This window comes from Plecotus auritus (assembly GCF_963455305.1).
Source record: "Plecotus auritus genome assembly, chromosome: 6".
Classification (NCBI taxonomy): Eukaryota; Metazoa; Chordata; class Mammalia; order Chiroptera; family Vespertilionidae; genus Plecotus; species Plecotus auritus.
The window spans coordinates 127,504,718-127,518,213 of NC_137773.1; the positions used below are offsets into that span (position 1 = coordinate 127,504,718).

At 42.9% G+C, this 13,496-nt stretch overlaps 1 protein-coding gene across 16 annotated transcripts in view; it reads left to right on the forward strand.

The window, feature by feature from the left end:
- CADPS (calcium dependent secretion activator) overlaps nt 1-13,496 on the forward strand; it is a 459,193-nt gene that overhangs the window by 413,122 nt on the left and 32,575 nt on the right. For all 16 annotated transcript variants that reach the window (XM_080671526.1, XM_080671528.1, XM_080671527.1 and 13 more), the window contains 2 exons: nt 2,035-2,067; nt 8,684-8,791. In XM_080671526.1, the coding sequence (XP_080527652.1) occupies nt 2,035-2,067; nt 8,684-8,791 (141 nt within the window). The remainder of the gene's footprint in view (nt 1-2,034; nt 2,068-8,683; nt 8,792-13,496) is intronic.

Consider the following 13,496-nt stretch of genomic DNA (forward strand, 5'->3'; position numbering starts at 1 on the left):
CCATGGCTCCAGGAGATGGAATGCTTTGCTCTCTCAATGATGAACCAATGTGTGCTCAGCCCTTTAATGTTTATGAAGCACGTTCTAATATTATTTTCACCTGATCAGGCTCTCAACCCTACAAAGTGCACAGTATTAGCACCCTGATGTAGAAATCTAGAAACCAAGACTAAGGCATAGAAGTGATTATCCCAGGGCCAGCTGCTCCTGTCACTATGGAACTTCTGACTCTAAACCCTAGGCTCCTTTCACCACACATGTTGGCTCATTGGTTTCTCACCCCTGGGAGGTGACATTTTGCAAAGTAGCTCTGGGAAAAGGGCAGGAGTGAAAATCCTCCCCTGGGTACTTTGATATGGGTGAAGGTGTGATTTCCGATATGGATCACAGCCCAGTGTCAAGGGGAAGCCTACCTGAGAGGGGAAAAGATACCCTAACTGCTGTGTGTGCATCGCTGCCTTTGTGGTCGCCCATAATACTGGAAACCCTCTCTGACCCCAAATATAGCCCCATAGTCTTACCTGTGCCTAGAGCAGTGGTTCAACCTTTCTAATGCCGCGACCCTTTAATACAGTTCCTCATGTTGTGGTGACCCCCAACCATAAAATTATTTTCGTTGCTATTTCATAACTGTAATTTTGCTACTGTTATGAATCGTAATGTAAATACCTGTGTTTTCCAATGGTCTTAGGCTCTACAGCAGCGGTTCTCAACCTGTGGGTCGCGACTGCTATAGAGTGTAAGACCATCGGAAAACACAGATATTTACATTACGATTCATAACAGTAGCAAAATTACAGTTATAAAGTAGCAACAAAGATAATTTTATGGTTGGGGGTCACCACATGAGGAACTGTATTAAAGGGTCACGGCATTAGAAAGGTTGAGAACCACTGGCCTAGAGGAACACGTGTGACCAAATGCAAATCAGAATGAGACACATAGAACATCTGTCGGACTCCCAGAGATGTTATTGCTCAAACCCCACTGTTGATTGGCCCAGGTTTGCTGAGGAATTTCACATCTTAGCTACTATTTGTTGCACGCTTACTATGTCCCAGGACTTTGGGTGTATTCACACTTATGGTGACAGCGGAAGTAGACTCTAGGATCTTCATTTCGCAATGATGCGACTAAGCCTCAGAGAGATGAAGTAACTTGCCCAAGGTCACACAGCTAGCCAGTTGAAACGGCAGAATTTGAACCTGCTCTGACTCCGAACTCCATGCTCTCCAACACTCTACTCTGCCAGACTATGTCTCCAAAAACTGAAAATAAATTTCATAGCCATTTCCTGCACTTCCTTCTGGGCTTTCTAGTATTTAAATCCAAGAGACACAACAGCACCCTTGGGACAGTTTTGGAAGGCTCTGGTACCCCTTCTAACACCCACCCACAGACACCCGCTTCCCTCTGGGCTAAGGATGCCCACCCACCACATACCTCTTCTTGAGGAGAGTTCATTGAAACTGAGAACTGAAGGATTCAATTCAGACAAACCTGCAGCCAAATTACACAAAGCCAAAGATTGCCACCAGCCTTAGGTGCTTTTTTAGACTGGGGAGCACTCCACTCACCAGCGGGGTTTAGCGATAGTCGTTTTTCTCCCTTTTAAAGGGAGGGAAGAACATGCAAAGCTACCACCCCAGCTACAGAATCTCAGGAAAACTTGACTCTCTTTCTCTTTCTGTTCCCTTTCTCTCCCTCCCCTCTCCGTTTCTTCCTTCCTTCCTTTTTTCCTCCTCCTTTTTCTCCTCCTCCTCCTCCTTCTCTCTCTGTCTCTCTCTCTCTCACACACACACACACACACACACACACACACACACACACACACACTTTCTCTCTCTCAAGCAATAAATAGCTATGGCTTGGGGGAAAATAGCAACAGATTTTATTTTTTCATACCTTCCCATGTTTCCTGGCCAGCTCCAGGTGCCAGCGTATTGTTTTAACTCTGATGGGGATTCAGCATTGAGCTGTGAACAATTAAACGTAAACACCAGCCTCACTCCCATCCTCTTCTTTCCTTCTTAGGTGAAGGCAGCTTCCAAGTATGTGGATGTACCTGTGAGTATATGCAAATTGTCTTTGTGGGTTTGGTTGTGTGTTTTTTTCTTTCTTTGTTTGCGGGGTTTTGTCTTGTTTTGCTTTGCTTTTATGAGAAGTTTGATGGTGCTGTTTTCATTAGTTGCTGCTAAATTGTGTATTTTCCTGAACTGAATCACCAGAGGGGGGAGGCCAAGAACATTTCCTGGTAAAACTGTATCAGATGAGAAGAGGGTACAGTTTCTTTCATCAGGGAGACGCGTCCTATCTGAGGGTAAACCCAGTTTACTATCATTTTTATTTTCATTAGTTTCTCTGACATATTTCAGTCTGTGGCTACTCACCTCCCTGCTGCATGCACCCCTTAGAAGTAGAGTCATAACCTAGAAATGTGCACAGGCTGCTGTATTTTTTAAAAACAAATAAATTCTGAATTTGTTCATTTTGGGGTCAATTCTGCAATTGTTTTAAGGAAACCTTACAAACTGTGCATGATTAGTGCAGACCTCATTAATGAAGAGAGCTCTCAAAGTTCACAGCCGAAGCACTTGAAGGTGACCAGGATTTACATTTAAATTGAGGTTAAGTACGCACATGGAGGCTAGAGCGTGGGATTACCTGTGATGAACAGGACACGTTGGTAGGCGGACTCTGCCCTGCCTATTAGCAAAATAAAATTGCAGAGATTTCAGTATATTCCAATGAAGGGGAAGGCAAGTGATTCTGCATCTCTGTTTCTAACAAAAGAGATGGGAGTCTATTATAAAATATTAAATTTAGAGAGCTTATCTCAATAGCCACCAAGGGTCTCGTACTGAACGTTTCTCATTCTGAACGTGGTTAAGTACCCTCCTTGTTCAAATACTTATTTGTTAAAATTTGTGTTTTTCTAAAGGGATTTATATTAACATTTAAATTCATTTCCCCAGGAAGTTGAGTGTGTAATGGTTTATTGGCTTATTTCTCACAGGAAGGCAAAATGGAAAATTGGAGTGAATTTGGCATTAGCATATATTTTGTTTGTTTAATGAAAGAATGTACAATCAATAATTGTGCTTTGAATTTATATAATATTTCTCATCGAGGGACCTCAGGCTCCTTCACATAGATAATCCTTACAATGAGGGAGAGAAATGTTAAGCAATTTATTTTCCCAAGCCCCAAACTATAAATTTTCAGTTCACAGGGAACAAACTATTCACATTCTCTGGGCCTGTTTCTCCATCCTTAAAACAGGGATGATAATACTCAAGACACGGGTTTGCTGTGCAGATTAAATGGCACACATGTGTGGAACCCTGGGCACCATGCCTGGCCCTCATCAGACATTTCAGCTGCAGGAGCAGGGCACGTGGTGGGGTGGGCGTGTGAGGCCCACAATCCAGTGCAGGAGGGTGGGAGTGGGGCTGAATTGGCTGACATTAGCTCTGGCCTGCCATGGTCTTCAACAGCAATAGAAACTGGAATTCTAGGCTTGTAACTCAAAGATCTGGTGGCTGAGGTTTGTTTTCTGTCGGCCTCAAAGAAGAGGGAAGATCACACCAGCAAGGGTAGAACAGGTGAGGAGTGGGCAAGGCCCAAATACGCAGAGAAATTTGATCGGGCAATTGGTACTAACAACTCAAATTGACATTTGGGGGTGGTCAGAAAAGTCAAAAATTGGCCATTTCCTGTGATTCAGATTGATGGTAAAGTTGAGGGAAAATGCACAGCAAAAGTGCCCTGCTCTGTAGTCATCCCATGTCCAGGGATGGTTTATGCCACAGCGGAAGCCTCGCTGGGCTATGGGGGAACAAAAGGAATTAGCCAAGTCTCCACCCTCTAGGGAGGCATTAGAAAAGGAAGCAACATGTGCCCAAATGTGACACACTTACCAATGATGATAACTGCAGCCAAACCTTTTAAAGCCCCCACTCTGTGCTGGGCACCCTTCTAAGCACTTTACATTTAATCTTGATAACAACCCCACTTTAAAGATGAGGAAACTGAGGCCCAGAGAGGCTCACTTCCTTAGGGTCCCAGCTGCTAAGTGGCGGAGCTGAGATTTCAACCAGTGCTCTTAACACTGTGCCACCTGCCAGATGGTGTTAGTGAGTGGGCAGATGAACATCTTTATTTGGTTGAGTAATTACTGTACTTTAGTATTGGAAAAACTAAAAATCATGATTTTACCAATTATTATGGCTTAGAAAAAAAGATAAACTTTAAAATTAAGTTGATTAAAGTGTGCTTTATAGCAAATACTATTATAGTGATATTGTAAATTTCATAATATAGTAACACTGGTATTATAATAATTATATAGCAATAATAGTATAAGTAATGTTTTAATAAATAAACAACTTTAGAGAAAATAATAGTGTATAGAAGACATATTCTACATTTACATTGTTTGCATGTAGTAAATAATAGTAATCATTTACTTCTCAAAACCACCCTACGAGGGGTAATGTTTTCATCCTGTTCCACAACTGAGGAGAGGAGGGAGGTTAGTTGCATGCCAGTAAGCAGGCGCGTGAACGGTCAGGTGCTCGCCCTTTGACTAAGTGGAGGGAGCCTGCTGGCACTGGCTCCCAAGAAAGAGCCCAACTGTGTGCATTTCTTTCCAACTCTGTCTTCGATGAGGGCACATTAGCAGCAGCAACTCGGCCATGGAGAAAGTATTTACACCATGGAAATTGGCAAGCACTACAATTCAAGGTCTGTTGTTTGTGTTGTTTTGTTTTATTGTTTTGAAGAGCCAGTTTACCAGCACACCAGTGGCCATCACCTATTGAATCAGTGGTCCCAAACCAGAATGTGCAGCAGTAATACTTGGCAAGGATTTGGGTCTTATCTTGCTTTGTTTTTTAATAGCGATTTCTAGCCCCTTGTCTCCAGGGATTCTGACTCAGTAGTTCTGGGATGGAGCCTGGAAGTCTCTTTCTCAAGCTCTCCACGTGATTCTGATAGGCAGTCCAAGTTTGGAAGCCAATGGGCTCCAGCAATGATTCTCCACCTTGCCTACGTATTGGAAACACCTGGGGAGCTTTTTACACCCATTAGTGCCAGGTTGCTTACCAAATTAAAACAATCTGGGGTGTGGGGTCTCGGCATCGGTGTTTTTAAAGCTCCCCAGGTCCTTATCATCTATAACCAGGTTTAACAACTGTTACATAAAATCATCTTTCAGGTTGTTTCTAGCTCTGAAGACTGAGTTCATTTGCATAGCTCTATGAGGTTGGCACATGGTTCACTGGTTTAGTTCTATGTGGGAATTAGTAGTTAGTTACCTTAGAGACTTGTCTCTTAATTATCCACATTAATGGAGAGAGGCATTATTGCCAGTCATTGAAAACGTGGCATAAATCCCAAAGCATCTCTTTGTCTTAGACGAAATATTCGAACACGGTATATATACATAGCAGGTTTGCACTCCCAATTAGGCCTTGCCAAGGGTACTAAAAATCTGAATTTGTTTTCTCAAACTCAGAGGTATCCTGGCAGGAACAAACTCGGATTTAAATGCCTTATTTTTTCTCAGCCACAGAGTGGATCCTTCACAATGATATCTTCATAATGATTAACTCAATGGATAGAGTTAACTATACAGAGATGAATGTATTTGTTGTTTATTTCATGTCCAAGCCACGTTTAAAATAAGCCCTGTAATTGTGGGGTATTAAAACCATTGCCTAGCGTTTTCCCCACTGTTTGTAGATAGCAATGTGGTATCAAGCCTAATTTCTCTAATAGCATCGGTTGTTTAGCCAAGAAAAATTTCCATCTATAATTACAAGTTAGCTTGTTTGTGTGTAAACAGTTTTTATTTTAACCATTTGGTTGGAAATCTACTTAAAATGCATTACACATCCTCCCCTGCCTTTTTAAATAGGGAACTGGACATACTTCAACGTTTCCTCCATGATAGAGGAAACCACTGTGACTGTGACTCCCAGGGCCCCCGAGGTGTAGGGTAGCTTGCCTCTCCCAGACCCCAGTCAGTGGTGACCCTACATGTGTGGAGCTACAGTTCGGCAGCCTTTTCCGCCACACAGGGCCCCAGGGAAAGCAGTAACCCTCTATTATCAACACACCCCTTGCTGGCCACCAATGGGTGGGAAAGCAAACTCCTTGGAATTGGATGGAAAGCTGATTAGAAAGGAAGATGATTGTGAGTGGGGGCCTGAGGACTCTATGAAAAGAAAACTACACATTTTCCAGCAGAGATTTTGTCGTTTTTATTTTGATGGTGGTTTCTCTGAGGCCCTTTGTTTCCTCCTTGGTTCCAAAGTAGGTTATAGAGGTAGGTAAGGCTATGAAATAACATAACATTCAGGGGTTTGATGTTTATATAGTAATATATGGCTTTTAAAGCACTTTAACATACTTTATTTTAGCTGATAATCATAATAACGTTTAAGGTAAGTAGGGAGCTTTTAATCCCATTTTACAGATGGTATAACTAAGGCCTGGAGAAATTTAAATGATTTTCACAAGTTTTCATTTGTGGAGGATCCAATAAAAAGCCAGGTATAGTAAGTCCTCACTTAATGTCATCAATAGGTTCTTGGAAACTGTGACTTTAAGTAAAATGACAACTAACAAGTCCAATTTTAGCATGGCTAATGGACATAAACAAGAGTTAAGTTCTGGGGGCATCTTGTCAACATTATAACAGAAAGACATGGAAGGAAACAACGTTAGTGGAGGACCTGCTGTAGAGTGACTGAGAGCTTTAGAACGGAGGTGGGAGGGACTTATTTATTCATGGATTTGTTCATTCAGCAAATATTTACCGAGCACCTACTGTGTGCCAGGCATCAATCTATGTGCTGAGGATACAGTAGAAAATAGGGCAAATAAAGTCCCTGTACTCATGGATTTTATGTTCTAGTTGTCCAAGACAGGCAAAAGACAATAACTGAATCCACAGTACAATGTCAGATATTGGTAAGTGCTATGAAGAAAAATTAAACACAGTCAAGAAATAGAGAATTATGGAGTTTTTTAACTACCTGGGGAGATGAATCATCCTGTGTGGGGTTTTTTTAATCAAAGTTTTTAAAACTTAAATGCCCCTTTGAGGATAGCAAATGTGGTGAAAATACCAATTACTGTAGATCGCTGTTTCTATCATTGAGGGTCACTAATCGGTCTGCAGGCTTTGGCTTTGGGTCTTAGCTCTACTGTGGCTGCGTCTGTCCTGGAAAAGGCCATGTCTGCCACTAGCAGCACCAGGAGAAAAATGGAAACAGTAATAATAAATGTCTCAGGTCCCCCAGGTAGGGGTCCCTATCCCCACGGAGATGCCTTTTGATGCTGCCAAAGGGAGAGGAGGACAGAGGTGCCTTGAGAATGGAGAGCTATCACTTTCATCTCATTGGAGAACCTCTATTGTTGCCTATCATAAAACTGCCGCAATTATAGGCCCGTCACAGAACCTGCTCAATCCCGTCCATGAAAATTGCTTGAAAGTCTAACAGTTGACTGCTGTGGCTTTGGGTTGTCTTCATTGTTTTTCAAATTAATACCTTGTCATTGTTTCAGCAGGTGTTAAGAAATGTTACTAGCATCCCAGGGGCCAAGCATTGGCCCTTTGCTTGATAATTGTTTGCTTTGTATTTGAAAAATATACAGTCCTACTGTTTCCAAACCTTCCTCATTTTCACCCTGGAAATTACACAGAAGTGTTAACTAACTTCAATTTGCAGTGCTTGACAGTCCCGTCTTGTAGAGAAATGATACTTTGTGATCTAAGGTAAATCACAGTAATGAAAGCTAATCTTTTTAGTTATTAGCAAACATACATATCTACTGTGGGAATTTAAGGGGTTTGTGGCAGCTCTCCTAATGACCCATATTACAGTGTTTTAATAGGTTTCTTTGGAGATAACTTTGATTATGACATGTCAAGCAGTGTGCATTCTGAGTTTCTTTTTTTTTCTTACAATAAATCATTTCCTATACTATATGAATCACCTGCTTACCTTTCCAGAAAATCTAATTTATTTAAAAATCAAATCCTTCGCCCCTGCCCTTTTTTTTTTTTTTTTTTTTTCAATCCTTGGACTATAAGCTGCACCCAGGAGCAAAGACAAATGGTTGAATGCCTCCTGAGTAAACTGATGAGGAAATACTACATACTCCAGTTAAATTACCCCCAAAATGTAACTTGGGTGGGTGGAAGGGGTATAGATTGAATTCTGATTTCTTTACTTAGCAATTTCTTAATGTTTTTAAAAGGAAAGGGGGCTGGGAAGGCTGTCACCTTTCTGATGTTACAGTAAGGAGAGACCATGGAAGACAGAGTATATGTGGGTATTTTTTAAAGGGAAAGAGGGTTCAATCCAAAGAAAAGCCAGATAATGTCTCTGGGTTACCCAATGAATTGTTGATTCATTAGAGTATCTTTGCCAGAAAAAAAAATTAATAGTAGAAAAATATGTGTAAAACCCTGTAATCCCGACTCCCTTCTTAGCCAGGTTTGATTTCCAGAAAGTGCAGAAGGCTCAAATACCCATTCTGACCAGTCCGGGCTGTGAACAGCTGTGACATACACCACGGAGAGCTTGGAACTCCTGCAAGAGGGGAGTGGGAGGGAGGGAGGAAAATGCAGGGGTGAATTCCCTTTTCATGTTTTCCTGTTTCTTTGCAGAAACCCGGGATGGATGTGGCCGATGCCTACGTGACTTTCGTCCGCCACTCTCAGGATGTCCTTCGTGATAAGGTCAATGAGGAGATGTACATAGAAAGGTTATTTGATGTAAGTAAATGCCTTCTCCTCCTTGCAGACCAAGGAGGAGACCCTCCAAAATGTGACAAAATAAGAGACAGGAGGATAAGTCACATTTTGAGAACATGGATTGGTCCCAATTCAAACAAAATCTTTTCCTCTCCCTCTGCCTTAGGCTCTTATCTGTTGTGTGTCTGTTCTGAGGCCACCCTGGTGTGGCGTGTCTCAGCCCCAATCTGTGTGACACATAGGATGGCGCACAGCCGCTCGGCAAGCAGGCTCGGTCCTGCGGGACGCTTGGGGGCAGCTTTCTCTAACTGGCAAAGACCTTTCCTAGTCATGGCTCTCCTCCTTGCAATCTGGCCTTGCTTTAGGGAATATTCTGTGGGGAAGCTGAGCCAGCTCCCCTCCTGGGGGCGGACCCTCCCGGACACCAGCTGTGGTGTGCAGATGTGCCTAACCGTGGCATTGTTACCGCTTCAAAAAGGATTCTGTTTCTGGGAGACCAGAGATCCTTCCTTAGCCCTGGGTTTTGGCAAACACTTTAGAGCTGCTCCGTCAGTTGCCGTTCTAAGCCCAGGTGCCCCCTGCCCACCCTCCCACTTGAAAATTTGGGACAAAGTGCACGCACATCAGGCTGCCGACCCAGACTGAACTTCAGGCACATAGATTTCCGACGGCTCACAGTGGCTGAGCGCTCTCACTCCCACCGTGACTGTGTCTGCACTCCCAAAGCAAGCCACTGAGCCAAAAGGAAAAAGGAATCTGCTTTGGTCTCAAATCGCCCACCTCTTTCAGGCCAAAGCAGATGGGACAGGGCTATCTGATTAAGCCAGATATTTTGCTTCAAGTTTCCACCGAATTTGCCAGTGTAGACCTGGCCAGAGTGCAGGGACGCTGACGCCCTTGTCTCGTGTGGCTCTAACCGTGCCGCCTACTTCTGTCTCGTGCAGCGTGAGCTCCTCCTGTCCAGGTTCCTGCATTTTTGGTGCCAGCCCGAACATTAATGTTTGGTCTACAATGGGATCCGTGTTTCTATATTTTCCTGTGACTGTGTTCAGTTTGCATTGCGTTTGTGTGTATGTGTGTTTTTGTTCCGCAGCTCAGTGAGCTCATTGTTGGCACTGCTGAGGGTACTGCAGCTCCTGACTTTTATCTGCCTTGTCTTCCAGCTCATTTGCTTTCCTTGTGTGCTGAAAAGGCCCCTTTCTTTTTTTCTTTCCCGATCATCCGCTTTCTGTGCTCAATATCGCTCCTTCCTCCGCATCTCCTTTCTCTGAGAAACCCTTCTTACTTTTAATTCCCACCCATCCCCTCTCGGGTTAAAATGGAACTTATCTCTCATGTCAACTGTTTTATCACATTATACCAAGTGGCATGAATCAGAATCAAATAATCTTCCTGTGTACATCTTCTAGCATGACCCGCACCCACTGAGAATGCCTCATACCTGCACTGAGCTCTCGGTGGGCCCACCCCCTGCCTGCATGCTGCCTTTATGACAGTCCCGAGCCCAGAATGCCTGGGGGGACGGTCACCACCCCATAGGCATTGAAAACAGGCAGGCAGCACCCTCGGGTCTGCAGTTAGGAGTGTGGACCTGCTGCCCATCTCCACTGAATTAAATTCCAAACCACCCATTTTTCAGAAGCCTGTGGATTGTTCTTTTCAATGCCTAGGTTGCCTTTTCCCCCCTTTGATCAGTATCTTCTGATTCTCAGTTTTGTGTGGCCTTTGCGTGCGTGTGCGTGCGTGTTCCTGTGTGAGCGTGTATGCGAATAACCTCATGCTCTCAAAAACCTTAAAACAACGGGCGCTGAATTTGACGTTTAATCTGCAGTTTCGCCTGCCGCTCCATTAACAAATAACCCATGCTGCCCTCTTTGTTATTTTAATTAGAACGGCAAGGGGACATTTGTTTAAGGTAGCCCTCTCTAAGGCAGCCGGGCAAATTGTCCTCTTCTGTGACCTTTTTAAAGGGAAAGTGCAGCTGAATTATTTGAAAAGTAAGAGTCCAGGCGTGGCTCGCACAGATGGCAAAAGCAGACTCGTCCGACTATTGAAGAACGCAGGCAAACTCAAGCCCTCGGGCCTTTCATGTGAATTAATAATGAAAAGAAAAATGAATAATGAAAAACAAAAATGAATATGTTTTTCAGAAAGCAAGTTATGTTTAAGGTGATGCAAAAATTCACAAATATTCCGGTCCCTTGTTGAATTACACATTGACCAGCACGAAATGGCCTCAGCAATGTGGTGAGGACTCCCACAATTTATTCTTGGATTGTCCCGGTTGTGTTTTCCTGAGGGTGTCTTAGTTCCAGCCCCCTGAGGATGGGATTTTCCAGACTTCAGCATTACAACCATTCCCTGAACATCAGTAGCTTGTTTAGAGATAAATTCTTTTGCCATTTACTTCCTTACTTTTCAAATAACCTGCTCCCCTAACTCCCAGGACATTGGTGCCAGGCAGCCTCACTGAGGAAGCGCAGAAAAGTTACTGACTCTGTCGTGGATTTGAAACATTTGTCATTTGAAAAACCCAGAGTTGCTCAAGAAGCTTCATTACCATGCCGTCTTGGTAATTTAATTCAGTCCTTACTGTTTTTCTGTAATCTAGCAGCAAAACATCAGATTACCAACATGTTTGATTATTTTCGGCTTCTGTTTCCTCAAGCATGGTGTTTATTTCTTTGCATATATGCACTGCAGGGCCCTGGTGTCCACAGAGCTGAACAAGGGGACAAGAATAGGAAGGCAGAGGTCTGTGAAACGTGCCACCCTATATTTCCTGCAGCAGCGACCTGGCCTTTCCACGCATTCCTTTATGACAGGGGTCCTGGGGCAGGTTCCTAAACAATTGGCAGAAATCTATTGAGAAAAACGTGATCTGAGAGCTTTCTCTTCCAAATTGTTGCCTTTTGACAAATGGCAAAAATGAATAATAGAAAATTAGCATTTTGAATGAGGGGGAATCTATATCTCTGGGATTGTTTGCTGTTTGGGGGCTGTTGGTTCTGACTGTTGTGGCATTCTCTGGTGGTTAGCTCCTGCTGGCATCTGTCATTCCCAGGCACGTTCTCAGGGGTCCTTTGTGTTTTAGCTGTGTTTCTTAGTCTTGGTTTTATTTACCTAATAAGTCCTTTACGTTCTTGCTATTTAGTATGATCCCCCCGTTTTGTCGTTTTGAGAGTGCCCTGTAGGGAAGGCTGGGTGGCATTAGTGTGGGTCCATATCTGGGAATATTTGGACTAATAGCTGGTCATTGAATGCGTGCATCTTCCGTGTCAGCCAGGCCTTCATTTCACTGCTCTCTCGGAGCTGGTTTTCTCTCTGCCTCGTCATGTTCTTTTGGCTGGAACTGGGTGCTTGTGGGGGATTATCGGCATAGCATTTGGGGCTCTATATTTGATGTTCTGCATTTTTATCTATTTTATTATGTAACGTAAGAACAGCTTTCTAAATTCATCTTCAACGATTTTTTTTTAAAAACAGGCATTCTCTAGATTTATTGGAGAAATATGTTCAGACATTACGTTGCCTAACCAGGTCTTCTTAATGCAGTGAAAGATTGCCTGTGTGTTAATATAATTGATTTACAGAGGCCTATAAAATAACATCAACTTTTTTGGTAATGCCCCTAACTGGCCCAAAATTAAGTGCTGATTGAAAAGAGCCCTCATACGGCTTCACATATTATTTCAGATATGCAGCTGTACATTTTTATCTGTGTTTTGTCTTTCTCTCTCTCTCTCTCTCTCTCTCTCTCTCTCTCTCTAAAAAATGACATGCAATTGTAAACTGGTTTCGGTTACTGCAAAGTAACAGTTTACAGAATTTTAAAACTAAGGCAAGAGAATGTGTATAATAGCAATGAATTTAAATTTTATTAAAGATACTGAATTTTTAAAAGAGAATCAGATTGCTGTCAGACTCAAGTGGAAGCCTGGCCTCCTTGAAAATTATTGCTGACTTTTAAAGAAAATATAAAACATCAATACGAAATAATCTCCATCTTCCTAAAGCAGCAAATGAGAAGGATCACACAGCCCAAGAAATAAGTCAAAGGCAGTGATTTAAAAGCTTGAGTGTCCATAAATCATGCAGATGGCTCTCCCCCTCCTCTGGTGATTAATTCAACATCTTCCCCAAAACAGAAACATGCTTTTTGAAATTAGAGATCAGATCATCAAGAGAAGCACCTAAGATTTCAAGGTCTAAACAAAAATTAATTTCTTTTCTTTCCTCCTTGTACTTCTTGAAGACACAGACTGAGAAGAAAATCAGGATTAAAAGAGATTTTAATGCTTAGGGCGAATTCATCTGCTTAAACCTCCCAGGCTCAGAGATGAGTGATTAAAAGCCATCCGCACTTGGACCGGGTCCACACTGGGTAACGTGCACCCGCACTGGCGCGTGCACCAGGCCGGGAACATTTGCCTGGAGATGATATGTGGATTATATAGGTCAATTATACGCTTAATCTGCCTTCTGGAGGATTAAATTTCTGCAGATTGACTCTGCGTTTGGCTTCTCCGTGGCAGTTATCAGATCAGGGAGGGGCGCACTTCATCGCCCGGGCAGTTTCCGGCGGGGCCCTGGTCCTTTGCCTTGCAGATTTCCACTTGCTGTTCCATTTTCAAATCGTAGATGTGTCCACTTTAGATGTCAGCACAATCATTGAGTGTGAATATCTCCCTTTAAAGGGGCAATTTGAAAAATGAAACCTCTGCCT